At 43.3% G+C, this 22,255-nt stretch overlaps 1 protein-coding gene and 1 long non-coding RNA gene across 6 annotated transcripts in view; one reads left to right on the forward strand and one right to left on the reverse strand.

The window, feature by feature from the left end:
- Positions 1 to 266: 266 nt before the first annotated feature.
- LOC308192484 (antigen WC1.1-like) overlaps positions 267 to 22,255 on the reverse strand; it is a 73,981-nt gene continuing 51,992 nt past the window's right edge. For all 5 annotated transcript variants that reach the window (XM_080586088.1, XM_080586086.1, XM_080586087.1 and 2 more), the window contains 12 exons: positions 21,508 to 21,822; positions 20,404 to 20,715; positions 19,640 to 19,957; positions 18,390 to 18,704; positions 14,434 to 14,748; positions 13,458 to 13,520; positions 13,058 to 13,372; positions 12,848 to 12,883; positions 12,403 to 12,540; positions 9,331 to 9,426; positions 6,377 to 6,550; positions 267 to 5,777 (listed from right to left, as the gene is read on the reverse strand). In XM_080586088.1, the coding sequence (XP_080442214.1) occupies positions 5,677 to 5,777; positions 6,377 to 6,550; positions 9,331 to 9,426; positions 12,403 to 12,540; positions 12,848 to 12,883; positions 13,058 to 13,372; positions 13,458 to 13,520; positions 14,434 to 14,748; positions 18,390 to 18,704; positions 19,640 to 19,957; positions 20,404 to 20,715; positions 21,508 to 21,822 (2,498 nt within the window). In that variant the 3' untranslated portion in view covers positions 267 to 5,676. The remainder of the gene's footprint in view (positions 5,778 to 6,376; positions 6,551 to 9,330; positions 9,427 to 12,402; positions 12,541 to 12,847; positions 12,884 to 13,057; positions 13,373 to 13,457; positions 13,521 to 14,433; positions 14,749 to 18,389; positions 18,705 to 19,639; positions 19,958 to 20,403; positions 20,716 to 21,507; positions 21,823 to 22,255) is intronic.
- LOC308192642 lies at positions 6,408 to 12,350 on the forward strand. The gene is made up of 3 exons (XR_013948960.1): positions 6,408 to 6,809; positions 9,475 to 9,619; positions 12,174 to 12,350. It is a non-coding gene; the product is annotated as an uncharacterized lncRNA (long non-coding RNA).

A 22,255-nucleotide genomic window follows, 5' to 3' on the forward strand; every position in this document is an offset into this window, starting at 1 on the left:
GCTGGGGGTGCCTGGACTGGTTCCATGTGTTCTCCTTTCCTCACGTCTTTCTGTGGCTTTCCCCGGGAGTTTTCCTGGCCTGGCGCGGCTGGGGCCTGGTCCCGGCTGTGAGGTGCTGTTTGCTGTCTTTCCTATGGAGCCTGGCTTGGGAAGAAGAGGGAGGAGTTGGGGAGGGAGTCTGTGTCCTCCTCTATGCTGAGGCAGGAGGAGAGGAAGCTCCCAAGGAGGAAAGCTGGGAGTTGTCTTTAGCAGAGAAGTCCAGGATGTTTTCCCAAAAGCACACTGTCCGTGTTGGAGCCTACAGAGGGTACTGGTATCATGGACCTCTCAGTGTTTGTTTCCCCCCGTGCAGCCTGGGGACAGGGTGGGGGAATGGCTTAAAACGTTTCAGGGTGAAACGCTGGGGTGGGTTCTTTCCCTGCGACGGCAGCCTTGCTGTGGGAGTGGGAAGAAGAGCTCTTCTGGGCCGATGGAAAGGGAGGGGAGCTGCGAAGGTGGAAAGAGACCGTCATGATCTAACCTGGGAAGGCTGGATCTAGCTTTGGAGGGAGCCCTGCTGTGAACAGTGTTGGGCTTTCACAGGTGCCTCCCTCCTGACATCCTTCTGTGGCTGAGAAGAGGTGAGTGGGAGAGAAAGTGAATGGGGTTGGCAGGGGTGCTCCTATTTCTGAAAGGAAGCAGAGTGAGACATTCTTTTCTCCTGCCTCCCTGGAATTGGATTAGTTCACCAATTTGGACTTCAGGGCAGGTGGAGTGTGGATTTATGGAGAGATTGATCTCCCTCACGAGTTCTTTCTCCTGCAATTGTTTAGCTTGCATGTGATTCTGTGATACTGCAAGTGTGTTTGTCACTGGAATGATACAGAAACTTTATTTAACTTCTACTAAAGATAACCTGTTTCTAGATAGCTTTGCTGCTTCTGGAGTAAGAGTGGAGAAATATCTGAATAAATTCCTCAATGTAAACAATTTCTACTCTCTCTTTTCTCATCTCTTCTGCCTGGTTTCACTTACTTCATGCATAATTTGTTGCTATAGTAGTAATTATTGTTAAAGGAGTTACGTACCTTTTTCCCTATTTGCTGATGCCTGCTGTTTACTTTGGTACAGAAACATTTTTTCCCCAGTATGACTTTTGCTTCAAGAAGTTAGAGTTTCATCTCTCCCCTTTGTATTATGCTCACTTCCAAGCTCAGATCTTCATTCTGAGTGGTCATATTGTTTCTCTGAAATTTTTGTCCTTTCAAGTGCTTGTTCTGTATGGTTAATTCACATGTCTGGCGATGGTGGGAATATTTTGGGGGTTAACCATAGTCCATATTAGCCAGGTGAGTTGACAGCTTTGGTTGTGTGATCAGTCCAATAAGGGGCAGTGAAACAGACTGATCTGGTGAATAGCTAGATGCAGGTGTCATATACATGAATGTGGCATTGCCATAGAATAGTAGAACCACAGTAAGGTGGAAAGCACAGGTTAAAAATGCTTTGAGCTGTCCCACACCAAAGTGAATCAAGATGGGTATAGGAAGTCAAGATCAAACTAAAATTGCAAAGAGTAAGAATGCCAATAACAAACATACTGATCTCATTTCTGTGGGTGCTAGCACAAACAAGATTAAGTATTGCCAGGATATTGCACTAGGAGTGGTTAATCACATTTGGACCACTGAATGGCATCTGCAAGGTCTGAGCTCTGTGGGCATGGCTGGAAGAAATCCACATATCCAAGATGCTGCTGCCAGCCCTTCACAAATTTTTTGGTTCGTGATAAGGTTGTAAGATAGTGAATGGCATATTGCTATGTAATGATCATATGCAGTGACTACCAATTAAACACATTCAATTAGGGCTGTCTAGGAAGACGCATGTGTGAGTACTACACACAGCGAAAGAAGTAGCATTCTTAGGACTCAGGATGTTGATCAACTTTTGGGGGACAGTGCTGGATATGTAGCAGATGCCTACAAATGAGAGGTGTCTCAAGACAAAGTGACTCAGCTTGGCATCATCCACAAACTTGCTGAGGGTGCACTCAATCTTACTATGTTATTAATAAAGATATTAAACAGTACAGGTCCCAGTATGGACCCCTGAGAGACACCGCTCATCACTGATCTCCACCTAGACATTGAGCTGTTGACAGCAGCTCTCCAGATGCAACTGTCCAGCCAGTTTCTTATCCACCAGATAGTCCACCTTTCAAATCTACATCTCTCCATGTCCTTCTCAGGTCCATCCAGTGGTGAGGCTGAAGATATATTTCCAGTAGGCAGATTCACACAGAGTGCACATATGCACTACGTAAGCGCATGGACATTGCTGGCCACACAGATCACAGATATGCTCAGGGCGCTCACATGGAAACAGACAATTCCAATGGCCTCACTCTGCTACCCTCTTTGGCTGAGCAAAATGGAAGTCTACTAGTGAGGATATATACAGATGTACAAGGTGGATCCCTCCAACAGCTGGGCTCAGACACTCAGACTGCTCAAGATCTGCCCCTGGATCCATGTGATACCTGGACATAAGAACCCTTGAGGCTACAGCCTCACTCCAGATGCGCGTACAGACCGTTGTCCATACACACACACAGGCACAGACACACATGCACACAGCTGGCCAAGATATCCCTCATCTCAGTAGCTGGTGGGAACCCAAGTAGTAGGTGGGAACCCAAATTCCACCTCCCTCCAAGAGCTGGAAAACACTTTCCCAGGCTCCACACAGGGCTGCCTCAGGGCAGCCATCAGCCCCATTATTCAAGGATAAAACCCATCAAGTCAACAGGAGAGGGACTGAGAGGATATTACTGCAAAGGGATCTGGGATACCTTATAGGATGCAGGAGAAGAGCATTTTGGGATTGCACCAGATTCATGGGTGTTTATGGGGGGGACCAAAAAGAGGGAAAAGAATACATCTAAGTGATGTGTGGAGGAACAAGGCTGCAAAAATAGAGGTATAAGGGGATAAAAAGGGCTAGACATGTATAAACAGGACTTGGCCACCAGAGGGACCAGGATAATTGGTTACTGGAACGACTTTATGTACTCTTGTAAACCTAGGGAGGAAGTAAACAAGTCCTGCTTGGAGATACATGTCCAGATGATTACATTCCCTTAGGAATTTTAACAAAAGGCCTCATCTTTGCCAAATTTGCCTTTCCTTTTCAGTTTCCTCCTCATTCCTTCCAGTCTAGCTCAGAAAGGATAATGCTACGCAGATAGAAACATCCTAAATATCACATAATAATAGCAGTACAGATTAGGAGAACACTGTGCTCTCATGATATTCTGCAGTGAAGCTCTCTTTGGTGCTGAGAGGCAGACATCCAGAGAAGCATAGATTTGCCAGGATCCTCAGTGAGTACAAAGAAATATTCAGTTCATCTCAGTGTAACTTCTGCCTCCGTCCCTGGCACAAGGTTATAAGGTGTCCTGATGGTGGGCTAATGAGGTTAATGAGATTGTTTGGGAAAGGATTTACTTGTCTGTTTGTCTTCTCTGCTGTTTGAGTCAAACTCACACTTCTTGATGTACCGTGCTAGCTAGAACAACTGTTGTTTTTATATGTAAATGAGAATTTCGTCTTCATTATGGTGACTCTCATGGATATATCATCTAGACACATCTTTACAGTGGCATGCTTTATGCAAATGCAGCTTTGTTGGGAGTGTCTATTGGAAAGGTGGGGCTCAGATTTTCATAGAATCATTACAGTTGGAAAAGACCTCCAAGATCATTTGCTCCAACCATCCCCGTACTACCAATGTCAGCCACTAAACCATGTCCCTAAGCACCAGGTCCAACCTTTCCTTGAACACCCCCAGGGACAGTGATGCCACCACCTCCCTGGGCAACCCGTTCTGGTTCCTGACTACTCTTTCTGAGAAGAAATGTCTCCTAATTTCCAACCCAAACCTCCCCTGGCACAACTTGAGGCAATTCCCTCTAGTGCTATCACTAGTTATATGTGAGAAGAGGCTGACCCCCAGCTCCCCACAACTGCCTTTCAGGTAGCTGTAGAGAGCAATAAGGTCTTCCCTGAGCCTCCTCTTCTCCAGCCTAAACAACCCCAGTTCCCTCAGCCGCTCCTCATAAGACTTGTGTTCCAGATCCTTCACCAGCTTCATAGCCCTTCTCTGGACAAGGTCCAGGGCCTTGACGTCTTTCTTGTAGTGAGGGGCCCAAAAATTTTGAGGGATAAGCGGAGGCCAAGTGTTGTTTTTTAAGCCCAGCAGGCAGTTCGCTCATGGACCCACAGTGGGATGGTAAAGAGAATCAGAAAGTGAAAAGTGAGGAAACTCATGGCTTGAGATAAGGTCAGTTTAATAGGTAAAGCAGAAACTGTGAATGCAAGCAAAGCAAAATAAGGAATTTATTCACTACTTGCCATTGGTGGGCAGATGTTCAGTCATTTCCAGGAAAGCAGGGCCCATCACACATAATTGTTACTTGGAAAGACAAACTCCATAACTCTGAACATTCCCTCTTCTTCCTTCTTTCCCCCCAGTTTTATTGCTGAGCATAACATCATACAGTATAGAAAGTCTGTTTGGTCAGTTTGAGTAAGTTCTGGTTGTGTCCTCTCTCAGCTTCTTGTGCATTCCCAGCCTCCTTGCTGGCAGGGCAGCATGAGAGTCAAAGACCTTGATACTGTGTAAGCACTGCTTAGCAGCAACTAAAACATCAGTTTATTATCAATACTGTTTTTCATCACAAATGCAAAACACCTCACCATGTTTGCTACTATGATGAAAACTAACTCTATTCCAGCCAAAACCAGTACACCAATAGAGATAGCAGATTTCAAGGGAAGCTTTTTCTTTCAAAACCTACAAGAAATTTCATTAGGAGCCAAGACAACAGTACTTCTACTCCATCAACTTTTGGACTTTTGCAGTCTGCCTTCACATGATGAAAATAAATGACATGACGGAAACCTATAGATATGACCACCATTTGCCATATGTGGAAAGAAATTAAACTTTCTATTACAGTATAATCGATATGACTTTGGGAGACAATAATTCATTATGGTATAGAGGGAGATAAGAGGAGTTTTTTCACCCAGTCCAAATTGTAATTCACTTGCACATAGTTCAAATGACAGACCTGCATTTAAAGTGAGGACAAGAATAACCTCTCGTTTAGTTTGTTATCTCACTAAGTGCTACCTAGCAAATTACTTCTGGCTCTCACATTCTATGTGACAAATAAGAACATCCAAAAGATTAAACACAGCTTTGATGATTTTCTTGCAGTTCAGTCACAATTCCTAATAATCAAAATTCCTAATACACTGAGGTGTATCTGGGAGGAGAAACATACACTTGAGAAAAGATTTTTAAACAGTTTTAATAAGAAAATATCATGGCTGAAAAATTACCTCAGTTTTTTTTTTTTTTTTTAAAAAAAGGAAAAAGAAGCAATGAAACTATTTAGAAATTAAAAAAAAAAAAAAGTGCCCAGGTCGTTAAGAGAAACTTGAAAAGCTGTCTAAATAAGCTAATGCTTGTATTTCTTCTAAATACATAATCACTTCTCTGCAAATAAACCAAACTTATGAAAACTAATTCTAAATGTGGGTTGTTCTAGTTCTGCTAGTACATGATTAGCATTTTATGAAGAGGGGAGTACTTCCAAAAGTGTTCAGTACTGCTCAGCGATCTTGATCAGTGTCCCGTCTCTTCAATGTCATCATAAACTGTGTCTTCAAGAGCAGGGGATGAATCTCTTTGAGTCTCAGGGGTCCTGTTTCTTGACACGTTAGAGTCTGAAAACATGAAGGGAAGAACACAGACAAATGCACATTCTGTATGTTTTACCTCTACACAGCTGTGCAGCTGAAGGCATGGGCTGGCAGTTGTCTCCTTCAGAAAAACTTGAGAACAGCTTTTTTCATTCTGCCTCCTGCTACATGTACGCATATCCAAGGATCAAGCATACTTTTCTCAGATCTGATCTAATAAACATTTTTAATAAAGGCAATCTGTATTCAATAACACAAAATAACCCGATTCAGTGCTTTACCACCTCCAGTGTTAAAAAGCTTTTTTGCTATCTTTATCTGACACATTGCAAATTTTGTAGATGTGTTCTCCTTCCCATGAATATGCCCTGATTTGGATCCTCCCAAGGAAAACAAAGTATGGGTATAGATTACCTGCAGGGGTTGTGAGAACATTGTTACTGAATGTCTGAAAGACCAGACGAACATCTAACTGGAAGAGTGTAGGAAGGTAGTGTTCCTTCCTTACAGTGGTTAGATAAATCTAGATGATCTCTTGCAGTATGCTCCACACTGATTTCCCCTGAGTTCAGTACAATAACTATAGATTATGAAAATTAGCAGCACTGCTCTTCTGGACTCACCTGTCCATGAATACCTGTTTCCGTCACTTTTGTCCAGAACTCCAATGATTTCTTGCTCATTCTTCCCTGGAAAGGAAGCATCTTTAGGTCCAGGAGCTTCTGTCACATCATCATAACCATCTTCCAGGGTATTTCCAGGCAGTAGTGGGACCTCTGGAACAATACTGGTATTAACTGTAAAAGGGAGAGAACTTCCACTGGAGAGAACAGTAGCTGACGATCCAAAGATAAGGGCTTGCAATACTGACAGTACTGTGATGAAAATGAATGATAAGAAATTAAGAATCCTCCTGAGAGCTCTAAAGTATTCCAGATGACAATGATACCGCTCCAATAATTGTTATACATTGTTGTAACAAGTACAAAACAGAAGCCAATGTGGAGGATGAACGCGAAAGGGAGAAAGGTCTGGAAGAATACAGCTAGTGCTAAGGTAAGCTTCCCTATTACATTTCATAATTACAAAATAATAAGTTTTCCTTGTTTATCTCTGTGTTTCACTAGTTCTGTGAGTAGTGAGCTCTCTGATTTCTCAGGGGTAGGTAGCTCTGTGATCTGGACACACCCGGAAGTCATCCCTCAAAGAATCTTAGTTTTCACTGTCTTATGGTATATACATACACAAACACTGCATAGGTATAAAACATATATGAAATGAAAGTAAATCAAAGTGCTCCCATTTCATTTTTTTTGCACAATATTCAACATTCAGTGTGAATTAGAAAAAAGAGATCTTATTTGGAATAATTTTCTTCTTGGTGAAAACTTCAAAACAAGTAAGGAAAATAAAGCTTTTAGTTTAAATAACTAAAACCCTCAATATAGTAAAAGCAATAAAAAATAAAAAAACATAGCACAGCAGAGAGTTAGGGATGTGGACAGCTGAAATCCAAAACTGGTTGGGCCTTTAACAATTGATTTCTCTGAGGGCAGGCAATATTAAAGTGAGGTTTTTGATCTGCACTAGGAAAATGCAAAAATTTTTTTTGATCTGCACTAGGAAAATCTCCCTTTCGGGGAGCATTTTCCATTTTCCATTGTCAAATAGAAACAAACAAACAAACAAACAACAACAAGAACAAAACCACCACCACCAGCAAAACCATACCTGGAAGACTGCATTTTTCATCAGGTCACTGGGCTGAACATTTCCTGTTCAACTCCAGAAGTATGCCACCCACAGCATGTTTTTTCTCTGTCTTAATTCCCCACATTTATCTCAGAAATGAAACAACAGTTTGCAAGTTATTACAGTTACAATTCCTGGGAGAAGCAGTTGCCAGATTGGAGGCAGATTGGGCTGCAGTAACCATGCTGTGGTTGAGTTTGTAATCTCGAGGAATAAAGGCCTGGCAAAGAGCAAAGTCGGGATCTGAACTTCCAAAGAGCAAACTTCAAGCTATTGAAAGACCTAGTAGATGAGATCCCCTGGAACTCCGTCCTTAGGGACAAAGGAGCTGAGCAGAGCTGGCAACTCTTTAAGGATGTTTTCCTTAGTGCGCAAGAGCTCTCCATCCCTCTGCATAAAAAAGTGGGCAGGGAGGGCAGACAGCCCTCAGAAGTAGAAAAAAAGAGAAGACTAGCACTTTTATACAAGATTGTATGACACACTTCCACCACAAAAATTAATGAAAAATTTTTCACTTACTATCTAACATTACTATTGAACATGAGGTTCAGGAAAAAAAAAAAAAAAGAAGTGTTTTAATAATCAATAATGCTTTGGAAATTAAAAGCTAGAAGTGTCTCTTTCATTACAGGATCTCCATTACATTACCTTGAGTTGCTACAGGACCAATGAGGAAGTGTGGTATCACAGTAAACTCTCCTGAGTTGCTAAACTGCATCATGAGGAAAACAGATCCAGGATCAATAAGGCTGCAGATCTAACTCAAGTAATTTGAGGTTGAGAATGACTGATTGTATGGATTATACATACATTCAGTTTATTGCTCTCCAGTGTAGCCGTTTACTAAGGCAGCTATGGTAATGTATAGGGATAGCAGGGGAGGTACCTAAATAGTTCTGAAGGATATTTGGCATGAAGTAACAAATTATATTACTAGTGATTGGAGGCTGAATGCATGCAGATAAAGTATAGCCAATGACAAAACAAAACGAAACGAAACGAAACAGCGAAAAAACCCAAAACGTGCTGGTTCATAGAATATAAGAATCAGCCAGAAAAAAAACCAGCCAACCAACCAACCAACCAACCAACCAAAAAAAAAAAACAAAAAAAACGCATGATACAATGTACAGGAAAGTAACTAAATGCATATAAGAGGACTGGTAGCCTGGGTCTGTAAATTCAGGAAGCCAGTCAAACCTGACTGCATTCTTTCCGCTTGTAGCACATAGTCTATGCTGCCATTTGGAAGAGTGCCTGCAGTCTTCAATAAAACCTGTAGCAAAGATAACCAAGTGAGCTAAGGTGCTTCTTTGGAGAAGAAGCAGATTCTTGGGCAGTCAGTATTAGTCCTTAAGGGCTTACACTGAAATAGCTAAGAATTCTTCTGGAACTCATAGGGAAGGCAAGCCATAAAAGCAGAAAGCAATCAACAGAATGAAGCCTACAGAGACATGTGGCTACCAGAAGGGGGATACAGATTATTGCTTTATTTGTTCCTGCTTTAATCAATTGCAACAAAAGCTTTTTTTCTTTTTCTTTCTTTTTTTTGGGGGGGGGTGGGGGGGCAGGCGGATGGGGACGGACAGGAGGTGGAGGCATATTGTTCTGTGCTTTATAGAGGCAGGGGGCACAGCACAAAATGAATTGTCCCTTGAAGAGGAATTATTGCAGTCCACTGGTCAGGAAATACTTCTCCTCAAGTGAAGGAACTGTTCAGTTTTCTGGTAGATTTAGGAACTGCAAAGTTTCAGACTGGGATTTGGGCCACCAGAAGGAATTATTCTCAATTTATTTTCCCTTGATAAGAACAAGACACACAGACCTGAGAGGTGAGTCATCCCCTGCTTTTCTCTCATCAGATTATAGTCAATGTCCTCATAGACAGCCTCAGAGAAGGGGTCGTATGATACTCTGGAGCCTGAAAGTAAAACACGTGATCACTCACACAGTCTCTGTTCACACTTAGGCTGGGGTCATGAAAATGAATGACATAAAGGGGTCTACATGGCCTGTTTACTACCCAGAAAGTCACAGGAAGGTGCTGTCTGAGAATAAACTTGGAGAAAAATTTATCTTGACAAGGAGACGGTAGATATTGGATGGGGAAGCAGGTATGTTAACAAATCCATTCGATTTATTTTGTCTCTGTGCAGATTTGAGTTTCTTGGTTTAAAGGTATGTTTTGCTTTGTGTTCTAATAACTCCTCACTCAGGATGCTGAAAACTCTTCTGATGTTTTTGGCACTTTGGGGAAAGGTCTCACAGTCAGAACTGGAGACAACTTCAACTTCATGGACATATGCTGGAAATACAATACAGCCCCGAGGAAGCATTCTAAGAGGTTCCTGGAATGTGTGGAAGACAGCTTCCTGACTCAGCTAGTTAGTGAGCCTACCAGGGGGGTGCCCTGCTAGACCTGCTGTTCACAGACAGAGAAGAATTCGTGGGAGATGTGGTGGTTGGGAGTTGTCTTGGTCAGAGTGACCATGACATGGTAGAGTTCTCTATTCTTGGTGAAGTCAGGAGAGGGGTCAGTAAAATTGCTACCTTGGACTTTTGGAGGACAAACTTTGAATTGTTCAGGACACTGGTAGGGAGGGTCTCTTGGGAGTCAGTCCTGAAGGGCAGAGGGGTCCAGGAAGGTTGAATGCCTTTCAAGAAGGAAGCCTTAAGGGTGCAGGAGCAGGCTGTCCCTGTGTGCCGTAAGATGAGCTGGCAGGGAAGAAGACCAGTGTGGCTGAAGAGGGAACTTTTGCTGAGTCTCACAGAATCACAGAATCACAGAATGGCCAAGGTTGGAAGGGACCTCTGAAGGTCATCCGGTCCAAGCCTCTGCCAAGTAGGGTCACCTAGACCACGTTGCGCAGGATGGCATCTAGACGGGTTTTGAGTATCTCCAGAGAAGGAGACTCCACAACCTCTCTGGGAAACCTGTTCCAATGCTCTGTCACCCTCACAGTAAAGAAGTGCCCCCTCATATTCAGCCGGAACTTCCCATGCTTCAGTTTGTGCCCATTACCTCTCGTCCTGTTGCTGGGCACAACTGAAAAGAGACCGGCTCTATCCTCTCAACACCCTCCCCTCAGATATATATACACATTGATGAGGTCTCTCCTCAGTCTTCTCTTTTCCAGGCTAAACAGGCCCAGTTCTCTCAGAGTGTCCTCATAAGAGTGTCCTCTGTTCTCGTAGATTTCCCCTTGGTGAACCTATGTTGACTACTGATCACCTTCTTCTTCTCCATGTGCTTGGAGATGACCTCTAGGATGAGTGATTCCATCACTTTTCCAGGAACAGGTGAGGCTGACTGGTCTGTAGTTGCCTGAGTCCTCCTCCTTGCCCTTTTTGAAGACTGGGGTGACATGGGCTTTCTTCCAGTCCTCAGGTACCACTCCTTTTCTCCATGACCTGTCAAAGATGATGGAGAGTGGCCTAGCAAAGTGGTCTCCGGGAGAAAAAGAGAGTTTAGGTCCAGTGGAAGAAGGAACAGGCAACTTGGGGAAAGTACAGGGAAGTTGCTAGTATATGCAGGGAAAAAATCATAGGGGCTAAAGCCCAACATGGGCTCAACCTGGCCACTGTGGTAAAAGATACAAAAAATGTTTTTACAAATGTATAACTGGTAAGAGGAAGGCCAAGGAGAATCTCCATCCTTTACTGGACACGCTGGGAAACATGACTACTGAGGATAAAGAAAAGGCTGAGATTCTCAATGCCTTCTTTACATCTGTCTTTAATAGTTAGACCAGTTATCCTTGGTGTACTCAGACTTCTGACCTGAAAGTCAAATGGGGAGCAGAATAACCCTCCCCCGCGATTCAGGTGGAAACAGTTAGAGACCTGCTACCCTACCTGGACTGTCCCAGGTCCATGGGACCAGATGGGAACCACCTGAGGGTGCTGAGGGAGCTGGCAGATGTGATTGTCAAGCCACTTTTCATCATCTATCAGTGGTCATGATCAACCGGAAAAGTCCCAGATGACTGGAGACTTGCTAATATGATGCCCATCTGTAAGAAGGGTTGTTAGGAGGACCCAGGGAACTACAGGCTTGTCAGTCTGATCTCGGTGTCAGGGAAGGTTGTGGAACAGATAATCTTTAGTGCTATCACACAGCATGTAGGGGGTCAGGCCCAGTGAGCACGGGTTCATGAAAGGCAAGTCCTACCTGACCAACCTCATCTCCTTCTATGACCAGGTAACCCACCTGGAGAATGAGGAAAAGGCTGTTGACATAGTCTACCTAGATTTCAGCAAGGCCTTTGACATGGTCTCCCATAGTATTCTCCTGGAGAAGCTGGCAGCCCATGGCTTGGACAGGTACACTCTTTGCTGGGTTAAAAACCGGCTGGACGGCCAGGCCCAGAGAATGGTGTTGAATGGAGTGAAATCCAGCTGGTGACCGGTCACCATTGGTGTTCCCTAGGGGTCGGTGTTGGGGCCCATGCTCTTTAATATCTTCATTGATGATTTGGATGAGGGAATTCAGTGGTAGGGGATGGCTGGACCAGATGATCTTGGAGGTCTTTTCCAACCTTAACGATTCTATGATTCTATGATTCTATGATTCTATTTGTCTGAGATCTAATGTGTTGGCTGTGAATTTTCCAGTTGCTGCAGTCATCCACATCTCCTGTCCTCTTGTCTCTATTTCTCTCTGCACAGACAGGTCACTGCAAGACAGGGCAGGGTCCAAGTGTCTTAGTGGTTGTCCTGGCTGCTGCCAGTTCCCAGTTGCACTGGTGGACTATTTCACTGCCAGAGGGTAAGTGAAAATTTCAGTGTGGCACCAGGTATCATTCACCTCAGCCACCCATCCTCCCAGCTGCCCCAGGCAATTAACACTTGCCAGCTTCTTCAAGGAGGCATTTCGTAACAGTACTGAGGGACACACCTCTCTTCTGTGCCCTGGCACTTCGGATCTGTCCAGCAAGAATGGCAAGGACCAGGCAGAGAAGAGCTCCCAGAATAACACAAAGGATGACAGGCGCTGAAATTCTCACATTTTGTGTCTCTGGTTGGCGTGGAAGATCTGAATGGAAACAGAGAAGCAACAGGTGGAGAATCAGGTGATCCAGAGGCTGCTCCTCTGGAGCCTCCTGCTGCGCCCATGGTAGCAGGGTGAAGCAGGTCACCTGCTGCCTAGTTGTGGGTTCTCCTCAAGGAAAGAGAATTCAGCAGCTGGGGATGGTGCCACACAACCATCCTTTACAAAAGACTAAGTGAGATGCTTTCTCATGAGCTGGAATATACTGCTGTTTTACCTGCTATGCAGTATCAGGGACATTCAGTTCTCATTTGATGGGAGAAATGAAGAGGGGGAAGAACAAATACTTTACCTGCTCTAGTGGATGATGCTGTTGTTTCTGTCACACCTATGAAAGGAATATGAGTCTAGGTTAAGGAATAGGTAAGTGTGAAAAATAGGAAGAACATCTTCTCATCATTTGTGAGGTTCCTGCAGTCAGAATTAGGAAGGGCTAGTCACTTGGATGTATATCTACCTCCTCTCCTAGTCTGTGTAATGAACCAAAGGACCATTTACTAACCTGAGCAATCCACAGCAGCGTCCTCCTTATGATCACAGTTTTTGCCAAACAAGGGCTTGGAAGGACAGTCCCAGAGAGACAGTTCTGTTCCTTTACAGTGGATCTTCTCCAACCAGATGGGACCAGTCCCTTCTCCAAAGGCAGCTTCACTCAGAGCAGACACGGCAGACCCACAACCCAGCTGTCTGCATACCACATTAGCATCTGCTATATCCCAGGAATCATCACAGATCGTTCCCCAAGAACCCTGGTTCCAAATCTCCACTCTTCCTGAGCACACATCCTCTCCTCCTACGACACGTAACTTCTCCCTGTCTGCAAAACAAACATACTTCTGTGTTGCTTGAACAGCAGGAAGGTCCGCAGGGACCAATAAGGAAAAACAAAGAGGTAGAGGTACCTGAGCAACTTGTAGAATTTGGACACTCAGCAGATGTGGCTGGAGTTGCTGTCCCTTTTCTTCCTGCAGAAATTAAATATTGTAAATAAATCATTAGATTATTCTAAAAAAGTGAAGTAATATAAAATGCCTGATCATTAACTTCACTGCAAGGCTGGCGAGGCACTGGAGCAGGTTGCCCAGTGAAGCTGTGGATGCTCTGTCCCTGGCACTGTTCAAGGCCAGGTTGGATGGGGCCTTGGCCAACCTGATCTAATGGGTATCATCCCTGCCTATGGCAGGGGGGGTTGGAACTAGATGATCTTTAAGGTCAAACCATTCTATGTTTCTATGATTAATCATCAAGTTAATTTTTTCCTGTAATGTATGCATGGAGTATTTAATACTTGGTGGGTCTCTGTTTGGCTATTGCTTTAAATAAAAAAAATTTCCTGAAACTCTCTGAGGACCTTGCTTTCTTTTCTCTTGAAGTGCCTTTCAAGAGATCTGAATGTTATCTAAAATTCATTTATATTTCAGTGGAAACCCACAGATATGAAATACTATCGTAAGAGCAGACACCAGAAATGGACCTTTAGAATTGAACTAAAATACACTTGTACATGTTTCTGTGCATTCACATGTCTACATGCACTGGTATGCATCCATATATGTAGAAATGCATATGTGCCTCTAGACTTCTTGAGAAATCTGATCTTATCTCAGATCTCACAGACTAACTGCATATCACAGATTTTTAATTTACAGTTATGCAATGGCACCATGCTATCAGGGTCTTCCCTTGGATTTCAATACTCATATGATTTTAATTAACTTATTTAGAACAGGAATTAGACAAAAATGTTTGCGCCATTTTCATGAAACGAAAAATATAAACTGGAAAACAATTGAACATGTGGTAAGTACTACAATGTCCACATATGCATGCACAGGTCTCTACGTTTGGGAGGTCCTGTACAGATGCATTTGTAGTTACCAGTACAAGAAATATGGGTCTCTTCTGCTCGGTTATCACATGACTGAGGATCCCAGGGGTCTGACTGACATTGCCAGAGAGAGCTGTGTTTCTCATTGCACTCAATGTGGTCCAACCACATGGGCCCAGAACCTCTGCCGTATTTGAAATCTTTTTCAATTTCCCCACCATCTCCACAGTTCAGGTGTTTGCATGCAGTTATTGCAGTCAGTTGAGACATATGATTGGAACAAATGCTCCCCCATGTTCCATTGTAGAAAACTTCTAGCCGTCCAGCACAGTCATTGCCATTCACCAACCTCAGATCCAAGAACTCTAAAAATAAAGACATAAAATTGGAATTAGAGGGGCATGATTCAGCACACATTTCATTGTCCTGTTTCCAAAGACCAATCAGTAAGTAAACCCTGCTCTTCAAACAATAAGGGCCACTTCCCTAGGGATTTTGACTGTTGTAGGCTTCCCAATCCAAGAATCCCCAGGGCCGGCTGGTACTTTATCATCCAACCGAGCTCAGTGTATATGGTTTTCTTCAGTGCTCCTGTGAGATATTCCTGGTTATAGATAAGCTGGTCACACATTTTTCTGGAGGTGAGGAAGGTGGGGATGTCATACATCCCAACAGACCCTTTTTCTGGTGTTTTTAGTACAGTTTTAAGGAAAAAACTGAGGCAGCTAGTCAGCTTAGTTACGGTGTTCATCTTCTTAAGCTGACTTTGAATTTGGGATATGCACATTATTAGCCTGACATTAAGTCTTTCTTAAGTCTTTCTGCTCAAGCAGCTGTTGTACTGCTTTCCATACTTTTGCTTAAAATATTTTTCCTAACTGCTACCAATTACCACAATTTCACTCTTTAGGCCATTTCCATACAACATTACTCATTGTCCAGGAGTCTGTATTTATATAAACTCTAGCCCATTGATGCTTCTGAGTATATTCCAAGGCTATTTTGAAGGCCTTTCAAAGTTCTTCAAGCCTCCTCCCAGATGGCAGCTTCTCCTGTAGAAGTGTTCCAAGGGTTTCCATCTCCTGTTTATCTCCTGCTATGCTGTTACAGGATCCACCAATAAACAAACTTTGTTCTTTATTTTCAGTACTTAATTCGTCATACACTAGTGCTTCAACAGCCAAAGGTGTTTGGTCTTCCTCACATTATTGATTTGCTGGCCATTGACTTAGTAAGTTCAGCTAATCCTGATCTGGAGCTTGAAACAATATGTAAAGATTGGCTAAGGGCTAGGACACATTTTTGCCATGTTGTGGTGGCTGTTCTTCCCTCAGTTGTTTTGAATCCTTGAACATAAAGTTCAGGATAGCTTATGGAGTGCATAATGACAGTGGCTGCTCTGCACTCCAACACTTCTGTGATGCTCACACACCCTCTACATATGCAGCCAGGAACTCTTGTTCCAATGGAGAGAATTTATTTTCTGCTCTTTTGTGGTTCAGATTCTAGGGTTCCAAGTGTCTCTCTCATCTCTTCAGAGGCTGATTACCACAAACTCTGTATGATATTCCTCTTTCCTGCACATGTATATAATTTTTCTATTTTTACATTACTACCTATGCAAATTGGTCCTAATTTCATGGCATGGACTATCTCCTGCTGATTAGCTCCAAAGCTCACTGGTGTTCTTCTTCTTACTTATAATATTTTTTTTTTCAGATCACTTAATATGCATGTTTTGTCAATTGGCAGTAACAACAGATGTGCATATTCCAGAATACAGTAATGCCCAAGAAGGCTTGGGTTTCTTGTTTATTGTGTCTGTGGTACTTATCCAAGCAATTTGGTCAGCTGGGATGTATCTCTACTCATAGTGCATGTCTAAAATCTGCATTTTTTGAAAATCCCTTCTTGTTTTGGAGACCCTAATGGTAAATCTATCACCAAGAAAAGTAACGATTACCTATTGCCCTTTACTTAGTACTTCTAAAGTAGTTTCTCCCATCATCAGGATAGAGGAAAAGTTCTTTGGAGATCTCTTGCTTTAAAGTCTGATGGATGATGCCATGGCATATAGTATGGAGTATTTGGACCCTTGGGACAGGTGGTTCCAGCTGTACTGCACACCATTCCAGGTGAAGGCAAACTAAGGTCTTCTTTCTTTGATGACTGTGATTTTTTTTATATTTTTTAAAAGCGTTTGCAATACCAATTATAGCATATAGCATATCAGGTATATTTTTTGGCTTCTAGGTCATACAAGAGCTGCAGTATGTCTGGAACTGTAACACTTAATGATGGTGTGATCTCTTTCAAAGCTCTAAAGTCTATTGTAAACCACCGTTTTCTAACAGGCCTCCATACAGGTCAAGCAGGACTGTTGTAATTTGACTGTTGTTTAAGACCATCACTTGTTTTTCCAGGGAAATAATTAATTTTGGGATTTCATCAGTGGTTCCTTGGTCAGTTTGATAATCCTTTCAGCAAATTACTTGGGTTGCCAAGAGGCTGACACCTCTTGCAAATTCAGCAATACGGGGGTGAATAGAGGGTCCTGGGGAGTTCAGTAGCTAGTTCTTCCCTCTGCAAGCTACACTGCCTGTTTCAAAATACCCTAAGCCTTCCTTTCACATCCATCCACCTACAGTGGTCAAGAAAGACAATGCCAAAGATGGCAGAGGCATTAGGACCAGCTACAACGAGTAAGGTGTGCCAAACCCATCTATTCAAACTTAAGACTTCCTTCCGCTGGATATGGGCATGTCTCTCATCCAGTTCCCTCCATGAACGACTACTTGTTTAGCACTGCTACATCCTCACTCCAGAATGGTGTATATGGGTTACTCCTCCATCAACAGGGCATCCCACCAGATAATACCAGAGGGGCATTACTGCACCTTGCCTTTGGACTCTTCAAGCCATAACATCAGTGATCACAATCCTTTCAGTGTCCCTTTCCTCTCCCCTGTAAGCACATTCAAGCAGCCTGAGAAACTGCAGTTGATTATCCCCTTCTTCACAGTCCTTCGTACATAATAAACAAAGGTGTATTGTTTGTAGGACCATCAGAATTAGGCACTGCTCAATATAACTGTCCATAAACTGAGCCCAAAGACATACTCCATTGTGCAGGACAGTGTTGACAAATAGCTTAGGCCCTGAACACGCCAAATCCCTGCTTTCTCAGGCTTTCAGCTGTATCACATCAGATCTGGTTTCCCAGCAATGCCATATCCACTGCAGAGGCCTCTCCCTGGAGCAGTGTCAGTAAGTTTCCTCCCATTTCTTTAATTTCACTCAAGAGTAAAGACCCACTGAGTGGTCACACTTGGGTGAGCAGCATTCCCTTTTCTGTAGATTTCCTTAGTTACTCTAACAAGGGCTGCCTGAAAGGACAACTTGAGTTACTACAAATTAGTCCAGTCCCAGGGCATGCCATTTTGTTGCTGGAGTGTCTCCTGCACTTACCTTCTGCTATCACAGGCAAAACAGTTTCTACTTGGGAAATCTTATTTAATATTATTTGTTGCCACTTAACACAATCTTAATGATTGTTTTGGGTATTGAGGGGAAAAAAATCAATTAAACAGATATTTGGGCAGAGGCACCATGTACTCCTCTGACTGGTTGATATTTTGGTGCAGAGTGGGTTGTTTCTATTAGTTTCAGATCCAGCTGTAACTGACTGTAAACGGCACATGACGGTTGATGACCTCTGTCCAAGAAGGCACACCCAAATCCTATTGCTTGGGAACCCTCCAAATTATCTCCACAATACCCCACCATACACTTTGTTGTGTGTGTATGTTAATGAAAAATAAGGACTTCAGTACACCCTTTGTATTTTGATGGGATACAAGATGTGCTGTCCAGTCATGCTTGCAGTCAGGAGGGAATGGTAGGCTATCCAAGAAAGACTACCAAGTCTCAGCTTCCCTCTTCATATCCCTTCTCTTCCAACCCACAGTCTAAAAAAAAAAAAAAAAAAAAGAGTCTCTGAACACACCTGAGCACAGGACTCCAGCATCCTCCTTATGTTGGCAGTTGTGCTGACCCCATGCCCTGGAGGGACATGCCCAGAGACCAGATTCAGCCCCAGTGCAGTTCACATCATCCAGCCAGATCTGTCCTGAGCCTTCACCATAATGAGCAGCGACAAATGCCTTGATGGCATAGCCACATCCCAGCTGTTTGCAAACAACATTTGCATCTGATAGATCCCAGTTATCATCACAGATTGTGCCCCATATGCCACTGTGATAGAGCTCCACTCTCCCAGCACAGCGCTGTGTCCCATTCACCAGCCTGACCTTCTTGCTCTCTGCAAGAAGAAAAACCAGATATCAATATGCAGTATAATGATAATGCACAAGTCAGTGTAATGGCTGTATATTTAAAGCACCTTTAAGGCATCATGTTCCTGTTACATTCCAGTACTTTTGTTATGGTTTCTTGGGCAGAACTCTTATGATGCTAAAACCACATAATAGAAAAGGACTAATCCTGCAAGAGGTAAATGTTTAAATAATTCCCATGGGATGCTGCAAATGTGTAGGAGTGTACCAAATGGGTTAGAGTGTATCTCTCCAGGTGTATGGAGAGATCACCTTATCTTGTATGAGAAGCTGTTTTCTGCTTCTACACTCCTGAAGAAATCTCATGGGCTGAGATAAGGACAGGGAGATCACTCACCAATTACCATCATGGGCAAAAGAGGTTTAACTTGGGGAAGATTAATTTAATTTATTGCCAACTAATAACAGATTAGAGCAGAGAGAAATAAAAGCAAACTAAAAGTAAGAGAAGCTGTTTTCTAACGAAACTCCTTTGTTTTGGGGACAGTTTCTGTAACAGATAATTTACAAAATAAGAGAATAAGAGAAATGTAGCAACAGTTCTATTTTAAATGCATGCTTAGTAAGGCTGCATGTGTCTACACACATAAAGAAAAGTCACAAAAACAAACCTATTTAATTCCTGAGTGTCTGTCAGAATGTGTGGTAGCCATGGACAAATTAGTATTCTTATGACTTCTGTATTACTTTATTTTTTTTTCAATTCTGTGAGCTAAATTTGGGTGAAGAAAGCGTTAGGTAAATTACACTTGATTCCTTGACCATATTTTGTCCCTTAGAGTATACAAGCAGGTGGGTCACCAGACCCATGCCTATTTAAGATCTGGTGAGACCACAGCACAAGGCTGGCCAGAGGTAACCCTGGAAAGCATTCTGTTTCTTTTGTATTACAGTAACTCACCTGAGCAAATCACGCCAACATCTTCAGCAACTCCTGTTGGCAGTGCCTGAGAATGGGAGGTCTTGCAGAGCACCAGTTGAGTTTCATTTCCATCACACTGGACACTTCTTAAACCCACAAGACCGATGCCTCTCTCAGACCTTGGAAGGTAATAGGCTTTCTTGGCTATTCCACACTGGAGTTGTCTGCACACCACAGTAGCATCCTTAATGTTCCAGTCATCATCCAGGACTCTGCCCCACATGCCATGGAGGGAGATCTCAACTCGCCCATCACAGCGGCTCTCACCATCTGAGAGTCTGAGTGAATCAGAAAGGCCTGGGCTCAAGAGATTTGGAAAATGTATTGAATAATATATACTGCTCTTACCGCAGTAGAAATAACATGCAGGAGAGAGATGGAAGTCAAATTTCTATGTCGGTAAAAAGTATTTCTCACCACTGGTTAAGGATGAAGCCTGTGTTAAGGCTTTGCTTGCCTCCATGCACACAAGATTTTGCAACAGGAAGTGTGAAAGACTTGCCCAGCTCAAAGGCTAGATCCTATGAGGAATCAGGAACATCTAAATAATGTGAATCCCTCCAGAGCAGAATTCTACTAAATGAAGTTCTTATGCTGAAACTGTGGGTGAGAGGGTGGTGGTTTGGTGGTGAGGGAAGGGGAAGGACATTAAACATGGTCTGAGATACTTGACTTGGCAGAGTGAGATCAAGACTGCTTTGGTCCGAAGTTACAGAACCTGTAAAAAGCCATTCCTGACTTACCTGAGCAAACAACAGTGGCTGTTTCTCTGGCTGAACAGGTTGGATTGCCCAAAGTCACTTGAGCACAGTCCCACAGGCAGGACTCTGTCCCTTCACAGTGAAAAACATCTCTCCATACAAATCCATTCTCATCCACAAAAAGGTCTCCTGTCTCGATTGACTTTGCATAGCCACAGTTCAGCTGACGACAGAGAACGCTAGCATCTTGCAAATTCCAGTGGGAGCGGCAGAGTCTTCCCCATGTATCTCCATGGCGGATCTCCACTCTGCCAGAGCATGTGGTGCCATTCACTAATCTGCTCCCTGGACACCCTGAATACAAGAGAAAATGAATACTAAGATGTCATAATGGTAACTGCTCATGGGCGTGATCTGAATGCGACTGTGAATTGGGACTGAGTTTTTCTTAGCACTGAGGAGTAGCAAAAATGACTCCACTAGGCCACTAGAACTTTTGTACTTACAACTAGAATTTAGTCTCTCCTACGTTGCCAAGAAAAATGACTAGAAATCAGGATCTGGTCCCCTTTGCAATTTTTAGATTTGGGGCACTAGATTTCAAATCTCCAAGTGAACCTTGATTGCTCTGACCATCCTCATTTCTGTCCCCCAGCTATACACCCTAAGGCCTTTGGTCCAACGGCTCACTTAAGCCTGGGACAGGCCTTCAGTCCTTGCTTTAACTATGTGACTGGTGTAACTGTCTCCAGCTGCTCCTGACTCTACTCTCCAGTTAGACCTTAAAGCTGATTGATTACTTTGCCTTGTCTGGCACAGACTGTGTTTTCAGTACTTTTCTTTGTCCTCTATATTCACATGCTTTGGACTGTGCCCTGGTGGAGTGTTCCTGTGTTACCCATACCCTCTGCACCCAGCTGAACCACTCCTGCGGAGCACCCCTGCTCTTGCTGTTGCCTGGCACTAGGAGCATTTCACAGAGACCAGGCTCATGGTGCAAGTGAAGTGCAGCCTCATCTCCTGGAAATGCCTGTAGCGGCAGGCACAAGATGGAGCTTGGCTCTTCAGACTCTCTATATTTTGGGTCCATATCTGTCTCAAAGAAGGAGTTTTTCATTTCTCCTCTTAACCTTTACTAGTGCTCACCTGAACACACCACACGAGCATCATTTCCAGCAGGGCATTCATTCTGACTTAGCACATTCACAGGACACTCTCTCAAGTGCGAGCCTTCCTTATTGCAGCTGAATGTGCCGTTCCATACAGACCCATTTCCTTTTCCAAAGGACTGTCCAGCCGGTATTGATAGGGCAATTCCACAGTCCAGATGTTGGCAGAGGGCATTGGCAGCTGGGAAATTCCACAGGTAGTCACAGAATGTTCCCCACAAGCCTCCATGAAGAAGCTCTACTCTCCCTGAACATGTGGTACTGCCATTTGCCAGCCTGTATCCACCATAGCCTGCAGGAAGAATAAAAGGACCTTAGCATTTACATTTTTCTTTTCATGCTATTGCACTGAAAATTGTAAGAGATATCTAGCTGCAAGGAACTAGAACTTTCTGTGTCCTAGGTGACTGGGGAGAATGTTAGACCAGGATTTGCATAAGCCAGCTCTGAAACAAGTCTTTATCATCAATGTTATAGCCTGTACTACACGACTAAAAGATGTGTGCAAATTCTTGAAGATCAGTCTCTCTTCTTTTGCTGTCTCCTCCCCCACAATGCTGCTGCTACTTTGTCAAATCTTTTCTTGCAGATGGAGTCCCAGCATTGTCTTGCTTTTGGCACATGTGAGAAACAGAGTAGGAGCTACCAGTAACACTTTCTGTCTTAGTAGTGTGTTCTCTCATGTTACTCAGTAAGCAGGAGCTGCACTGTGAAATTCTCAGCTT

The sequence above is a fragment of the Anser brachyrhynchus genome (assembly GCF_964034855.1).
Source record: "Anser brachyrhynchus genome assembly, chromosome: 1".
NCBI classification, from domain to species: Eukaryota; Metazoa; Chordata; class Aves; order Anseriformes; family Anatidae; genus Anser; species Anser brachyrhynchus.